The 17,301-nt window shown below is 41.9% G+C and overlaps 1 protein-coding gene across 1 annotated transcript in view; it reads right to left on the bottom strand.

Moving 5' to 3' along the window:
• Nucleotides 1-653: 653 nt before the first annotated feature.
• Nucleotides 654-17,301, bottom strand: part of TMEM132D (transmembrane protein 132D) — a 198,439-nt gene continuing 181,791 nt past the window's right edge. Inside the window, exons 6-9 of the mRNA XM_026037716.1 lie at nt 9,840-10,045; nt 8,417-8,690; nt 6,540-6,731; nt 654-3,493 (exon numbers count right to left, since the gene is read on the bottom strand). Of these exons, the coding sequence (XP_025893501.1) occupies nt 2,312-3,493; nt 6,540-6,731; nt 8,417-8,690; nt 9,840-10,045 (1,854 nt within the window). The 3' untranslated portion in view covers nt 654-2,311. The remainder of the gene's footprint in view (nt 3,494-6,539; nt 6,732-8,416; nt 8,691-9,839; nt 10,046-17,301) is intronic.

Genomic DNA, 17,301 nt, shown 5'->3' with positions numbered 1-17,301 from the left:
TACATCTRGTGAGTATAGGTTGAGCACTTAAAAAAAAAAGCTTATGATATTCTATTCTTTGTTTGCTCCTTCAGTGAATCCCTACCTGAGCAGCAGAGAAGTAATCCGGAATCTGATGAGAAGTGCTGGAAGAAAGCATGACTTTATCTTGGATCCTGTGGAGTTAAACTGACAAGTCATTAAGTAKCCAACACATGCACAAGAATTGATCTCCAAAGACATATTTATCTTTGCCTTATTTACATCAACTTACTCTTTTAGAATTGTCTTCAGCGAGGCATTGGCACAAATGTAGATCTCTCCAATCAAACCAAAACCAACTCACACGTCAAGCTTTCAGACCAGAAATAAGCATGTTGATTTGTTTGCAAATAGTTTCAAGTCTTGGAAGGGTGGCTAGTTGCAAATATATTTCATAACATGTTGTTGATGTTATATCTTCTCCCACCAACATTGCACAATGTAAAACTTTGCAACTGGGTTATGCCAAGAGTTTTAACTCTCCATTTCATCAAAGGACACGTTTCCATACTGCTGCCAGGCTCTTTTAGGGTACATGTTCTGACAGTGAAAGGAGGGAGGCGTTCAGAGTAGGAAAAAAGATGAAGCCACTAAAATGCAAATTTTATTCACAGTTGGCATTTTTATAAATACATATATTACATTCTTACAATCTACAGTACATTCTAAATATAGATGGAGTCAATATAAGTGTTTGTGGGAGAGTGGGTGTGTATTAAACTCAGCAACCTAGATTCAAAGACAGAAAGGGATTTAATAACAAAAGGAGGGCAAGGTCTTACTCTGGAAAATGAAGAAGAATTTGAAATATAAGCCAGATCTTATTTAGTGCCTTCACACTTTGCCACTGGTCACTGGAGACTGCTTTCAGACCACACAAATGATGTCATGGTTTTAGGGCTGGAGGGCACATCAGATTCAAAAGGTAATCACTGAAGTCCTAYCATATGTACATCCTTAAAGGAGGAAAATAAAAGCTAAACATTACCTGTAAGAGAAAAAAATTATCTACATAGTTTAGCTACTCAGATTTAAACACCTTTGGGTGTACAGCACTCCTTCACCACCTTTGAGTGCCCTCTCAACGTGCTGAGCGTGAGTCTAAAGAAGCATGAGCAGAAGGAACCAAACAATATCAAAAGAAGATCTCCCAGGAGAGGGGAGGACAAAGGGGCAGTTGYTGTTGGAGTTCAGCACAAGTTACACTTACCCAAAAGAGTGTGGACTTTGGTAAATGACATCATGTAAAGCAAGTACCAGTGTGGTACCACGAGTGTCTGTGCTTGGCAAGAGCGCAGTGTGGCAAAGTGAGTGTGCTGGGTTGGGTAGGGAAGGGAAGGAAGAAGCCACCGTGCTTCCAATGCTGACTGATGCTAGGAGATGCCCTCAGACTACAAATTGGGACGTGCTCCAGAGATATACTGGGAATACAAATATGAAACAGGACACTCAGAGAAAGTGGGCTTTTAAAAATAGCTTGGTTCTCTCAAATGTTCCAAAACAGACCTTCCTTTACTGAAGTGGTATTCTGATTACAGATTATATCTTCTATTTTACAAATTAAGAAATACCGAAAATTGGCTGGCAAAGTTTATTATCTTGGCAACTGCTTAAAAAGAGAGGTTCAGTTTTAACTGTATATGTGTATCCATTCTCAGTGCTTGGGAGGCAAACATGCTGGTTTGTAAACAGCCCAGTTATTCCTTTTTCCCCCTCAAGATTCTTTGCAAAACTCATGACATTGCAGCTATGGCAGGTGCTCTGCACACGTGGTTGGTTTTCTCAGCTTTAGATTAATGTTCCTGGATAGATATTCTCTGCATGTGGCTTTCTTGAAGAATGACATGCTTTCTTCGTTGATCTRTTTATCCTGAGACCAATTTTTTGCTTTTAACCAAAGCTTGCAATATTGAACAGTAGAGCTGTGTGAACTTTGTAATATCCAAACTGCACTGGAGTTTGTTATATTTATTGACTTCCTGGGAAAGCTCAGAGAATGAGATCTTATTATTTTGCTAWTTTTTTTTCTCATGTTACCAGGTATCAAAAACCTCACACATCCCTCACTTTTGTCTCTGAGCACAGAGAAGACTAGGCTTGTAAGAGCTGCCCGGGATCTCTGCTCTCCTAGCTGCTTTTGGGTGGCTTCTCAGGGCTCCATTGAGTTACTATCCACCATCTGATTCTTCTTATCAATGCAACACTTTACCCCACTACCCAAAATTAAAGGCAGAAGGTGAGTGAAAAATCAAAAAAACAAACCAAATGAAAAAAGGTCTTTCGTGTCTCATTACACRTTTTCATGTAATCTCTCCATATAGTTTTTTAGTTCTTTGCATTCCCCCAGGTCCATATCCTGGCAGACCCATTTAATATCATCCTCACTGCTCATCAAGATAGAGTTGACAGTTGGACACCCATCATCAGAGGAGATGGTGGTAAAAGTGGTGAATTTAACCCGTTTCCTCTTAGAGGTAGGAGAAGCGGTTGGTTCACTTTTCTGTTCTTTCCCTTCAGTGAATGTGGACTCAGTAGACCTAAAAGCTTGTCCATTAATGTTCTGGGAGGCATTTGTGTTGAGAAGATATTTGCTCTCTTCATACTCCATTCCTCTGTCAATGGCTGTGATATGTTCTTCCTGTTGGGATGAGAAGTTTATGTGATTCTCCAGAAGCTCCGTCCTGTTGCTCAGCCCGACCCAGTCATGAGAGTGGCTAATACCCTCTTGCTCTTCAAAGGGAGCTTGTTTATGTCTGTACTTCAGAGCAAAGGTGACACAATTGATAAGGAAGACTAGAATTGCCAGACAAAAGACTCCTAGCAGAGCATACATTCCTATCTCCAGATCACTGAGTCCCCTGGGAGTTTGGACTAGATCATTTTCTTCCAGATCTCCATTGCTTCTTGGCAGATCTACCTGGGCAGGGAAGCCTGTGAAATCTGTTGGGATGTTCTGAAGATGACYGTCATCATCCAGAAGACTTTCTCTGTCTTCCTTTTTACTCAAAATAGACTTTTGAGTGGTGGTCCATTTGCCTTCYACTTGGCCCATTGAGGAACTGTAATACTGGCCATCTGCCCCAGCTCTTTCCAGCAGTGTGGTTTTATGACGYCGATCACTAGCATGATTTTCTAGGTGGACACCAGCACCTCTGTGTTTGCTGTCGCTGATGTTAGGGTTGGCATCACTTTGCCCAAATTTGACTTTAATGCTACCACTCCCAACAGCCAGGATGCTCTTCCTTTTGGATTTCTGGCATGATTCACTGATCACCATCTCCACCTTCACCAGTGTTCCCTGGCCTTCTGTCTCCGCGGCAATCACAGGCCACTTGAATTTGGGGTCATGCTGAATGGAGACCACCTTCTCATCCAGAGATGTAGCTGTTAAGGAGAAGTCTTTGGAGTCATAAATATCCAAAGGCATGACAGAGCCATCACTGAACTGGATCCAGCAGCTGATGGCTGCTTCCTGTTGTATATAGAACAAATATACACGCTCTCAGAATAAACACTGAAGGAAATATGTTCTTTCTCGGTCTGTTCCCTCCTCCCCACAAGACCCATATGTCATTTATAACTGGAAACCAAATAAAAAGGCAGAGCAAGAAAACTAATTTCTTGCCAAGATGCTAAAAGATATGCTAGTTTAAAAGACTCATTGATAATAAGATTTGTTTTCCCAAAGGTACTAAAAGGGGTTGTCTCCCCTGGGCTCTGCATTATCTACTTCAGCATCATAATAAATTGCATGTCAAAAGGCATTACCAGCTACTGAGAYCATTTATTGTTGTATCATTTAGTGTTGTATATTTAAATGAAAAAAATATAATGCATTATTTCTAAACTGYTCAAAATACGATGTCTCCTCTTGTTACACACAAGGCCTTTTAAAAAAATATCTATTCCAGCAAATAGGCCCGCACATGCCTTCTATCCTGAATTTTTGTCTCTCAAATGAAATAACTGTTTTGTGAAAAGAGAGGAAGTAGACTGCTTGCTTGCTAGGGTAATTTTCAAGGTTGCTAGCAATTAAAAGCAAGACAGTAATGAAGCTTAATTTTGTGTCACAGCGACACAACCTTATATGCTTCAGAGTCCATGGATGTTTACTGACCGTAAAGGGATCAGATCTGGGCACTAATTACATCTATGCAGAGGTATAAAGATGCAGCACTTATGGAAAACTTGCCTTTTGATTTCTAATTTGAGACCTTTTAAAGAATTTTTAGATTCCAGCGAACCAGTTTCTGAAAATGAGGCCTTCTAAGGTTTTTCAAACAGCTATCAAAATTTTACAGGCTACCTGAAAAGATCTTGGCCTTCACACGCAAACTATTTGCAGGCAAAATGCAGCTAGCTCCACTGGATTCAAATTCATGCTTCTGACAGGCTGGATCTCTGACTCACTAAGTGACTATTTGCACTTTATCAGACGCTGGCAAATCCACAGACACTGACCCCTGGTGAGGTGAGTGGATTCTCTGATGTCTAAAATGAAGTGAACCTTTGTCTGGTCAGAGTTGGGATTGCACTGCTCTGCAGGACAGCCTGACAAGCAAACACACAACTACATTTACAGAAAGATTATGTAAGTCTTGTTTCCTAAATGAAAAAAAAAAAGGTTTCAAACAGACTAGTTTTACATTTTAACTCCACATACATAAAAACAGTACTTATCATTACCTTTTAATTCACTTTTACAACATAGCGTTTCACCTGTTCAGATCACAAAGGATGGATCTCCTGCATAATCTGCTGGCCTGATTCTGAAATCCTTACAGCCATAAAGCTTCCAGGGTTTCAGTGGGAGATTTGCCTGTGTCTCTATTTCAGGACTGAGCCCTAAGACTTTGCTGACACTGTCATAAATCTCGGCTTTGTGTTTATTAATCTTTGGATGTTTCTTGAAGGCCGCATAGAATTTATGTCATCAACCCTCATCCTCCCACTGTGCTGCTTAAACCTGCATAATCATTTAATAATTTTGCATCGCTCTGCTTATAGGGATTGTGCTCTGAAACTGTGTGCCAAGCAATGGAAGGAATGCGATGCCTATCAAAGCTGAACCGATCCTTAAAGAGTGGAGGATGTGCATCTTTCTTGTTAGTTTAATTCAGATTTGGTGGGGACCCAGTTGTACCCCAGCATCAGAGAGGGATTCATACAGACTCKTTCTGGAGACTGAAATGTCATAGCTGGGCAGCCTGCTGGGACTAAATGCCATCAAATGAGCTTTTGGGCTGATTTCAAGGTAGTTTGTTTAACTCCCCATGTCGGCAATGTATTAACTCAATGGCCTTACTTCTAGCTATGCGGTATTGATTTCTTAACTCTTGGAAGACTATGGCAGTCTGATTTTTATCACCCTATAAAGACAGCAGTTCTGCATTATTTCTCATCCCTCATCCCAAGGATAAGGCTCTATGATGAATTAAAGCATCTCAACAGTTGGCCAGATTTCAAATGTCCGTGCCCCAATCATTTACCTTTAAAGCTCAGACCRTGTATAAGCATTAAGCACCCAAGATATCCTTGATGCAAGTTCCTGACTGATGGATTTGGGTTGGAAAAAAGTTTTAATTTCAAATGTAGATGAGAGCACAAGGAACTGATGGAAATATGGCAAAGTCCAAAAGTCCTTGGTAGTGGCACACAGGGACAGCACCATTACACAGATTCCCCAGCACAAGGACTTAAAATATATAAGGACCTGAGCAGTGCAAAGTTTGACTTAACTGTTCCTAGCACCAGAAGAAAGAACAAGGGAAGTTGCATATTTTTCATGGAGTATCCCTAAGGCAAGGGCAGGATCAACGCTAATGAACACTGGAGAGAAGACTGCAGTTCTCCTCAGGCACAAGTTAAGATATGAAAAGGGAACATGATAGGGTAGTGATCCCTGTGAAAGGAGCTAGGAGTAACAGATAAAATATTCTTGGTTTCTGAAATCATGAATCATGAAATGAGTCAACGATTCTGATTCATATTTTGGTTATGAATCAGAAAGTATGGGATGTCTCCCAACTTTTAAAATGCTTAGAGAAAGTAAATAAATGAAGAAGAGTTGGACACTGTGCAAAACMACCGTSTCATGGAAAGATGGACTTAAAGGTTTTATTTGGGTGCCTGTGGTGGGAGGCTGATCTCAGCTACATAGATAACAATAATTCTTCTGGTCTGCTAGGTGCTGGTTGTGACCAAAGTGTGTGTTCTGTTCCTTATTTATAACATGTCATTGAGCTGTGTGTAGAACTTCATCTTATTTACAGGATGCAGTCAGGAGAGATGAGCCATGTTAATCTGTTGACTCGTGGACTCAGTTGTGTACACGTGTTGCCATTTTTATGAGATCTTTGCTTTTTATTAGGGCACCTGGTGGCCTTCAGACACAAGTGCCTATAAAGCAAATGTTTTATTATCACACTATTAACAACAGTCTGGCTCATCTCACTAGTTCGTAAGGCTGTGTAGTGAATCAGAACACTGGAATACAGGACACATCTGGTCAACACTACCTGTTTGGGAGACTGGAGCAGCTCTTGTGCTACTGCTGTAGCAAAGATGGCCTTATTGCTTCCTGGACTGAGCTGCAGAGAAAGCGACAATCCAGTTACCAGCTGCACTCCCAGGTCGGTTATTGTCACCTTCTCATCCAGAACTGTCACTGTCTTCTCAGCCAAGATAGCATCTGAAAGGGGKGACAATATCTGAAAAGAAAAAATCAAAGTCAGCAACAGAGTCCTTTTGCTGTAGTCCAAAATGCCTASTTGGACCTACTGTTATGCATGTAAATGGTAACTGCTGTAAATGGGCAGAAAGTACTCCTAGCAGATCTCTAAACATTATTAAAATATGACCAGTAAATGGCTAGTCTCATTTTATAAGACTTTTGCATCACTACGGTGCTTCAGCATCTTTTACCAATGCAATTCTAATCAGCGATGCTATCCACATTTGTGGTAAGCTATGCACATCTGTCTCAGGTGTATGAATTATTTGTAAATGTAATTGCACTGGGACATGATATTTTTCTTATGATCATGTTTTTAGGTAGTGTATATATATCACGTAAACTACAGATTTATATACAATCCATAGAAATAATGGTATTCATTCCTATTCTGTAGAAAGAAAGCCTGATAGTTTTCAAGAGAAATTGCTCATATTACTGTACACAAAACTGACAAAGAAAGCTTACTTTGAATTAAAAAGAAAAATGTATGGAGATCAGTGTACTGAAAAATGACCTCCAAAGATATTCATTTACAAGAAAGTAGAATTTAATGATGCATATGGGGCACAGAACATTTTTGTAGCAGTTTACAAGAGGTATTCTTTAAAATATACCTTGTTCTTGGCTTCTTTCCCTTGGAATTTTCTTTCCACATTCACTCAGATTTTTATGTGCATTAGTGGGAGCATTACAAGTTCCAGAGCTACGGAAAGTCATTTATAAAATCTTTTACAGATTTTGCAGAAATTCAGAATCTTGAAAACCCATTTTTTCAGACCTGGCAATCTGTGTTATTAACAAGAATTGTTCTTTTTTTGGTGTTGTTGTTTGACAGTTTGGGATCAAGAACAAGAGAGAGAGAATTTGGTAAATTTTTTTCCTGCCCAATGCTTGTTAACATATTTTCTACTTTATAGTATCACTAGGTAAATACTTCTTTTTTTTCCCTTTTTTCTCTGGGACTGCATTTTCTAGGCCAGTATTTGTCTACATGTCAGTAAGAAATATATTTGAAAAGCTGCCGTAGCCACAATACACAGGTTAAGGCAAGGTGCATTAGATGAGGATACTCATACCCCAAGAGAAAACACCCTTGCTCTCACTAGACAATTTTTAACACCAGCCTTCAAATGCCAATGACTATTTTTCTTTTGTGCACAATCTGAACTGTGCCCTAATGTTTGTATTTTATAATACAACCCCTGAACTCGCAAGACTAGCAGGGTTTTGATCCTGTGAGGCTCRTATTCCCAACACAGTTCCTCAGCAAGCACTAGTTAATATTGAGTGTAACACCCTGCTCTGTCAACATAGACTTTGACAAGACTAAGCTATTTCACTAATTGCATTCCTTGTGCTCGCCCCTATACTGCTCCAGTTTCTGCAATTACCCTAGATAAATACAATTAGAAAAAGCCTCTCTAATTACACAAGTTGGACTGAATTTATTAAATCTGCAATCTACATACTTTAGGGCACGAGATAGGAAGGGGAACTCATCACTCCTGCATGCTCCAATCCATGCTGAAGCTCTGCTCCACTCCTAAATCTATGGCTCTGATTTCCACTGCGGATGGAAGAAGCTCCTGCACTTGATCCGTGCCACTCCCAAGGAGGGAATTAAGGGGGAAATGAGAGTGTGTTGTTCCTTTTCCCTACCTGAATTGTGGTCATTCCAAGCTCCTGTCCAATCAACACCTGTCCGTCCTGCAGCTTCGCGATCCGTGGCTCCTCCACCTGCATGAAGTCACTCACCAGGTCGGTGATGTCAAGCTGCCAGTCAGGACCCAGCAAATAGCTCAGCTGGCCACCAGGGTCTGGGGCTTCAGCTACGAACTGTGTGAGGACTCGCACTATCGCATGCTGGTACTGGAGGGCACAGCCTCTTCCCTTTCGTTCATCCTCCTCTTCATCGTCGCTGTCTCTGACTGGTCTGATAGGAAACCAGGGATGAAAACATTGTGAGATACTGCAGGATRAGAGAGCTTGCAACAGGGGAGCTCTTGCTGACAGAGCTCTGCAGCCTGGCTGGTGGACCAAAGGGCTAGATTTCCCATCCATTGCTCTGCAAGGTTGTGTTCCAATCCTCAAGTAGATCTTTTCAAAATGTTTTTGAAACCTATCAGATTCCCTTGTTTATAACTGAGTTCTTCAGGCTGCCTGGCTTTCCAAAGCAGCTTAACAGTTAACATCCCCAACTGGTTTGCTACCTTCTCTGTCTCATTRTCCTCTCCAAATCTCTCATATTTTTTTCCGTGTTAAGCCCTTACTTCCAGGACCTTCATCCTTTTCTCTTTCTGGATATTTGCCACTAACCAAATCCACATGAGCCACTTGCATATACAYATCAGCGTTGCCATGGAAATCTCCTCTGTCTGCATCTGCACACGCATCCCTTTCTGTATGGCATTCAGGGGCATTCATTGAAATATTTTGCCAGGAGATTAACCAAGACCTGGTAGTAAGTGACGTGTTCATAGGTAGGTTGGAACAGAAAGCACCTACTTCATCCATTTGTTCTGTTTTTTTGATAATGTTGCCAACAAGCAGTGTAGATCTGTCTACATCCATCCTGTGCCTCTCCTTTGCATGCACCTATGTGTCCAGCTAGCATCTTTAAAGCCATAATGTAGCAATGCTGTGATTCTGGGACACTCTGACCAGGGTCACTGCATCCTACATACTAAAAATATGGAATAAATACATACCAGAGATAAGCTTTAATAATGAGTAAATTAACTGACAGAAACGTGAATTAGATCAGAGCCCTGCCAGCCTTGCTGGAGCTTGTCCTTGCTGTGTCTTCTGCCACCCCCAAGGTTGACCCTGCCTAACTTGACCAATGGACYCTTTTCATCTAAGTACTATAAAAGGAAATTGATTTCCAATGTGGGATCATGCAATCTGTGGTTTCCATTTCCTTTATAAGTCCAGAGCAGCAGCCTATTGAATAAATGTCTGGTGACCTTCAAATTTACACTGGAATTACATTAAGGCCAAATGAGTGTGTTGAGATCCACTGGCCCTGACAGATCTTTGGCAAGTGCACAGCCCAGAATGAGCATTCTTTAATGAAACCTACCTTTTATTAGAGATGATGGGGACTCTCCACCCCTTGATCTGATTTAGTTCTGTGTCAGAGACCTCTATCTGCAGCGGGAGACGAGGAACCCAGACTGTCATTTCTAAAGGGGCACTCAGATGCTGGTAAGTAAAATTAACTATGGCATTCACTTTGCCTTTCATTTCCTTCCCGTTGACAAAGACATAATCACATCTGTCAGAAACCTTAAAAACAAAGGAGAAGAAAAAGAAATTAATAAGTCTCTTTGCAAAATTAGGAAGGTCACCACATGCTGGGAAATCAAGAGGGAAGAAGAGAGAAGATTTAGGTTTAAACTAGCTTTAGGTTCAAAGAACRACTAGGAATAACAAGAAAAGTGCCTGATGTGCCCTTGATAGCCTGAATCATTTAGCATCATTATAAAAGGCAGGCTTTTCCTACTGTAAATGTTGCCAATATAATCAAAGATAAAAGAACAGCAGTCTTTAATGCCCTCTCTAGCTCTAGGACGGTTGGTTCTAATTGCCCAGTCCCAGCCCAGCGACAGGATTCCTCTCCCCTGAGCTCATCCAGCCTCCACTATCTTCCTCCTCTACTTTGTATACAGCCTAAGGAACAGAGCTTATATAGGGGAAAGAAGAGGTAGATAATTGCCTACAATGTAATTCGATAAGGGAGAAAAATTTCTTTACTGCAGGGTTTGTGGGAAAGACTCTTTCAGAGATGATACAAAGACAAGTTTGTGATCACTTGGTTAGGACTTTGTGAAAACATTTGACAGTACTTTCAATGCCATTGATTCCTCGGATAAACGGGTTCAGCAGGAGTCCAGTTACAGGTGCCAGGGAAGTGGTGATTACACCAAAACTAATCACAAGGGAAGAACTCACTAATGCTCAGTGGTACCCACTCGTTGGGGCCAAAAACAGCCGCAAGCCTGGTGCAGGCTGCAAGYCCAACAAAAGTCTTACACAATGCTCTCCTCAAGTTAGTCCTGATGGCCCTTTATTTATGACCTGAAACTCTGGACATCAATATTTGTGGGAGTTACTAAATCTTACTCCAGCAATTTAGCATCTATTGCAAGCATCTAGGTGAGCTGACAGGCCCTGTTCATTGTAGGTAGTTAAAATATGAGTAAATGTACATGTCAAATAATTTATTAACTACCACTTTACCGTGCTGATGAGCTGAAGGAATGATCTATTAAACCCCTGAACTCTTCTTGCAATCCATTGCTAGTCAGACCTATTTCATCCTGCAGATATATTTAATATTTCTGACTCCAGAATGCACAGTCTCATCCTCATCTGAATTTAATGCCATTTTCTACTTTTCTGTTTAAATGCTAAATGAATTTAAATCGTATTTAAATATCACCAGCTTTTGTGGGGTAATTTGCATTCCTAATATTATTATCCTTAAACAACAACAAAACCCCTTGCAGACTGTTCCATAGCAAATCCATTTCCATCCTCTCTTGTCTGAGCCTAGGTAATGCACCACGAACTCTGAAAGGTTATCATTACTCTTGCACTGCCTCTCTTGCAAGCAGTGTATGTTGTTTTAAGGTCAAATCCTTAGAGCTGCTAGTGGTTTCAGCAGGAAAATAATGAGTTTATTTACAGGCAGAACTATGCTTTTAGTGATACTCTCGTGTTAGCTGCTAACAACTCCTATCAGGAAACAACCTCATTGTGCCGAAGAGCCAGAAAGACCCAGATGATGCTGTCAAGAAGGCTCCAAACGTGGGAGGACATATCTCTGGGAAAGGGACATCCAGCAAGCGACCGAACGCAGAGGAGCCCCGGCTCTGCCTGGAGCCCATGTCACTAACGTAATATCTACTTCATTGTAATGATGATCCAAACTGGCCTGAGCTGAGGATGATGAGATGAGAAGTCAGAAGCCCATCAGCCARCGACAAATACAGCTGCTCCTTCTCCTGCCTCGTCCTGCCTTGCTCCTAGGAGCGAAAATTGTTATTCCTTGCTGGCACTGCACTTGCCCCTKTTGCCTTTTTATATTTTAAGTAGTGTTCTGAAACCAGACAGCTCTCCTACGTGCTAACAAGCTCTGCCTGCTGCTTTCCACCTTTCTCTTTTCCCCGTGATGAGGAGGAAARACCTGGCAGGGTCTCGATGTGCTGGGTCTCACCTGTGAGTTGGCAGAGCCAAGTGTGAGGTCCCAAGGAAAATATTCTGCCTGGGACATGGATGGTCTTCATGGCCCCAAGTTAAGCTTTTGTGCCTTGCAGGACAGAAATCTTAGCTGGGGAAATCTGTTTGTCCAGCTCAAGGGGCCTGCTCCCCACAGAGCCCTGCACCCTGCAGCAGGGCTTTGGAAGGACATTAATAAGAGAAGAGATTCAGGCTTGAAGATTTTAGATTCATTAATGCTCAAGCAATAGCCAGGAAAACAAAAGTTGGCAGTCAAACAAACTTCAGTTCCAAATTTATCAGGGGTGATTGTAGAGAGCTGGAAAATAAAAAAAACCATCCTGAAAAACCTCCTGCATCAATGAATAAAGAAATACCATGGCCTTGTGCTTTTGAGATTATGATTTGCAAAACAAACTGATGGCCAGGTCAAGGGAAAAATGAGGGAGCTTGGGATAGCCGTTCGCTCCCCTTTCCCTTTCTGCAAGCCAGGGCAGCAATAACGATGAGATCACTCAGTTCCCAGCCAGCCCTTCACACTTTGAATGAATAAGCAGCACTGTTCTGCTGCAGTTTGCATGCACTCCTAACAGAGAAACATCAAAACACGGTGCAAAATACAGGACATTTTCATAAATCAGGCCAGCACATTCAGCAACAGATCATCAATAGAAAGGCCGATTAGCCCAGCCGCTGTTACTGTGGACACATCCTGACCATTCATCTCAGGGCACCAGAAAAAAAGCAAAAACTATAGAGAAGGAAAAAGCAGCAAGCTTCTCTACCTCTTTGGAGGCTGAATTTTCTAAGCTGTTTCTTTAAAATGTGTCACTTGTGTGTACTTTGTGAAATGAGAAAGAATTTTGCATGAGCCTCAGCCGAGCCTTCACGGGAGGAAGACTCATGGGAAGCAAAGAGACACCCAAGGGAGCAGAGCTGGTGGCCACATTGAAGGAACCAACCATCCCCAAAAGAGTCACCAAGGCTGAAGGGGCTGTGAGGTTACTGGAGCTTTGTCCCAAACCAGACAGATTTCTCAGAACTGCTAACCACACTATTGAAAGCAAGAACTGCAAAGGAATCAGAATATGGTGGGATTTGCAGAGAAACACAATCTACCTTTTCCCAAAATCTAGGGCCTTCCACCTAGATCTCCTTTTCTCTCTCCCTCCTCCCCTTTGAATTTTGATTTCTCAAGGATGGCAATACTTTATTTTTTCTTTTCCTCACGTAAAGGCAAAAAGGGCACGAGAGCATCAGAGTACATTTCCTTTTGCTGCTGGCATACGCCTGGAATACATCTTCTAGTGTTCTGCTCCCTTGCTAAAGCCTTCATGGGCTTTGTATCACTGCAGCTTTTCACACAGCGACACTGAGCTGCCTTCCATTAATTAAGAGAGGCTATACTTAGATCAAGATGCTCCAGAAACTCTCACAATGCAGGGAACTTTCTTCTCTGGAAGCAACAGAGACTTGAACGACTTTTTTAGGCATGAGCTTGGTAGGACATAGAAGTGCTTTAGGTTGTGTTTAGGCTTTTATGGCTTCACCTCTTTTCCTTACAGCAGTGAACAGCTAGGAAAGCTTCACCCAAGCCACATGGGATCTTGCATCACAGTGCAGCAGAGGTGAGAGGTCCCTTAAAGCCAACGTGGTGCAGAATTAGCCATGGGATTTGTTAAGTGCACCATGTGCATCCTAAACACGGTGCTTCTGGGGAGTCAGGTGGTGAGTTTGGTCAYCAGTGCTGCAAAACGTGCAGAGTGGTGTATCACAAATGTGCTCAGCGCTGCATGGATTCAACCCCCTAGCCCAACAGCCTGAGGTGGGAACAGAGCCAAGCCAGTGCTGTTCCCTACTGTGAAGCCTGCACTGTAGATACTCAGCACCCAGAGCAGCTCTGTGAATCAGGCATCCCAAAACTCACCTGCCCAAACTTCCCTAAAACTCCTTCCTAGTTCAAGGATTTTTCTGGTTTTATGACAAGCAGGAGAAATCAGAATGTATTAATTTCCATTTCTTTTATTTCACAGCTTGCTAGGTTACCTGAGGAAGAAAATATCGAGCTAACTGGGTGTGTGCCACACTAGGTCACTAAAACTCTTCCCTTGATGCCACATACCCTGTGCTAAGTCTGGACCAAAGAGACGCCAAAAATCTAATGGGCATCACAATTCCCAGATATGTTAGTACTGCTATCAACATCTTGCTCAGTGCTCAGAAACAGCTGGACCTCACTATTTACCTCTCCAACCCCCACTATATCATTATTAAATTACCAGGGGATAATGGAAACTGCTTTAAAGAAAACTGCTTTTCTGCTATAGTAATTCTGCTGGAGCTCATACAAAGTCACAGCTCTTAAGCCTTTGGAAATAAGATGTACCTAGAGCAGTTAGAAAGCTTCTGGTTTAGACATTTCAAAGCTGGCCATTTAGGAAAGCAAGTCTCTGATATTGGCACATAGGAATCTGTATTTTGGGAACATTCTGGAACTCTGTCTCCAGTCTATGCTCACGTAAGTGATTCTTCTCCATGCAGATATACTCCAAGCAGAGCCCTGCAGCCTGGCAGGCTTATGGGATCTCTGCTGATTTAGCTTTGCACACCCTCGCCTTGGTTTACCAGCATAAATGGTGATATTTAGTAACGTAAGTTATGCTAATGAATCCTGCCTAAATCACTGCTGTCAGAAGAAGAATGGGGGAGACTCTTATAACCATTAAAAATGAATGAGGAGGGAAATAAATAAGCAAAAACTGCTCATTTGTGCTATAAAAGACTCCAGAACACAAGCTGTGTACCAAGGTACAAAAGGATGAGACCATTATTAGCTCTATAAGTCACTTCTAAACGACTTGGGGGAGGTGGAGTCACCTCTATGTTTAACCTGCAGTGTGGGGGTGAGATTCGTTAGTGGGATAAGCAGCTCCAGTCTGAAATTATGCGAGGCAGGGACAAATGATGATAATGAAGCTGCAGCGTGGGGGGCAGATACACCCTCCACTAGATGTCTGGAGAAGAGACATGTCCTTGTTTGGGATTCTGTGAGTACCCAGATGACATGAACCCCCCAGCTGCAATAGCAGATCTCTGAGCCACCTTGGATGCTGCTGGAACTGGGAGCAACCACTGAAGAGTCACTTCCAAGGAATAATTAAAGCATCTCCTCTSTTGCAGATAACAGAAAACTTTCTCATCCTAAAAGAAACAGCAGTGGCAAACAGGTACCGTGTCAGGATTAGGGATGCTCATCCTGTTCAGTAATTGCTCAGGGACTTGGACGTTCACTCTTCCAAGACAGGACAGAAAGAACAGCTTGGCTTGAAACCTAATGATTGATCCCAGCCAGATTTTAACTCTAACATCACCTTAACAGCTACCCCCATCCTGGGGGTTTACACTGCTTAAGGTCTTTGTAATTTTAAGCATTTGCAAGTTTTGAAATACTTGCCAAAACCAGAATGTCATCTTTCAAAATAAGTAAATTTATAGCTGTGTTCATTATATTTTCCCACTTGGGTCATTGCTTTCCTATCTGGTTCCCTGCTCCATGTGGTGAGATTGTACCACTTTCAGAGGTGCTGAGTAACCTATCTGGAGTCYGCAGATGTGGAAGAACCAAAGGGTGCTCTGGATTTGAAGGTCCACCTTCAAGTGCCGCTGCTTTCCCTGCTGTAACAGCAGGAGCCCAAAAGCTATGGAGATCCACCACCATGTCTGCTCTGTACCCAGATACGAGCACCTTCCTGAGCTCCTGCAGGCTTTGGTGCTGCTTCCCTGCCATGCAGTTCCATGGGATCATGTCTCAAGTCCACCTGGCCTCGCTCCAGAGCTATTTCAGCAATGAACAGATACAAGCAGAGATCCATGCACAGGAAAAATGCACACTGCTAACTTTCTGACTACACTAATTCCCATGAGGCACATTACTGAGGATATTGATTGGAAAAATCCTAATGCGAATTAATTTCCAAGAAATTTTTTTTTTTGCTCCACAGCTTTGTGGCAAACATCAATATATTATCCTCAGCAAAATATACCTGAGTRAAATATGTAATAGCACATTTTAGAATGACTCGGCATTCTGGGCAAACATCCAATTCTAGCTTAATACTTGTTCCTTTGTGAGCTGGGGATCTGACACACCGTTTGCAGCATATCAGTGTAACTAACAACCCCCCTCATTAAAAGTCTCTCCAGAGGAATCACCTTTTCCTTGTTTAAAATCAAGATCTGAAGCATATAATTTCAGTGGATTTTTTCCCTTCAGTGTTAATTTTGCAGCCATTTCCACTGCTCAGAAGCAGCAAATACATCTTAATACAGTGGATTTGCACGGAGCCTATGCAATTTTCCAGGACACCATGAGAGAAAAGCAGATGATACAGTTATCTGTGGACAATCTTACACGTTGTCMTCACCCATGATTTAGACCATGCCTATGGGCCACCTCCAGCCTCTAAAGGGCTTCTTGTCCCCGCCAAGCCACTGTGCTCAGGAGCCCTGTGRTGGTGGCACCTCGATACTTCCACAGGCTCCCTTTCCCTGGGACTGGCAGGAGAGCTGCATGGAGAACGAATGCTTTATTTTGGGAGGGCTTTCAAGATTCTTGCATTGAGTGTAATTTTTGGGTCATGAAACACAATTTCATCTCAATTTCAAATGCTTAAAATCATGTAAAAATAGCATAGCATCAAGCAAAATGTTATTTTAAAGTGACAAATCAAAACATTTCAGTTCGGAAATGTCAAAACAAGACATTTCTTTGATACAACAGGAACCTGTCACCTTTCTTATATTTTTTCCCCCTTCCTTTCAGAGATGAAATCCGAGGGAAATTAACATAATTTGGAGTAGCATTTCTGCAGAACTTCCAATTCTAATACAATATGTTTTGTCAAGGCCTCTCCAATAGGCTGCCATTGACAGGGGCCACAGATCAAAACACAGTCAGCACAGCAGTGAAACTCCGTTCAAGTAAAACCCATCATGATGTTTGGAGTACCTTTAGAGAAAGGAACAGGGCTGTGCTCGCTTGTGGGAAGCAAAGCAAAATAATTCTATTGGCTGCCATAACACTTAATTGATTTTACAAYGTTTTGTACTATATTAAGCACGAAATCTATATTAGGATGAATTTCCCAGGTATGTGTTTTGTGCTCTACCAGACCATTGGCCTCAGAAAGTGTACGTCATTCTCACTTGCCTGCTGAAAAAACAGAAACGTTGCTGGAAGATCAATAGTGAAAGGAATATCCTACTTGAACACTGCTTGATCTACAGAAAAGCAAAAGCTCTTTATTAGAAAAGATTTCCTT

Source organism: Nothoprocta perdicaria, unplaced genomic scaffold, assembly GCF_003342845.1.
Source record: "Nothoprocta perdicaria isolate Ctin4 unplaced genomic scaffold, notPer1 scaffold_2, whole genome shotgun sequence".
NCBI classification, from domain to species: domain Eukaryota; kingdom Metazoa; phylum Chordata; class Aves; order Tinamiformes; family Tinamidae; genus Nothoprocta; species Nothoprocta perdicaria.
The sequence above is the reverse complement of the archived record's forward strand: the minus strand, read 5'-3'. Positions and strand labels throughout refer to the sequence as shown.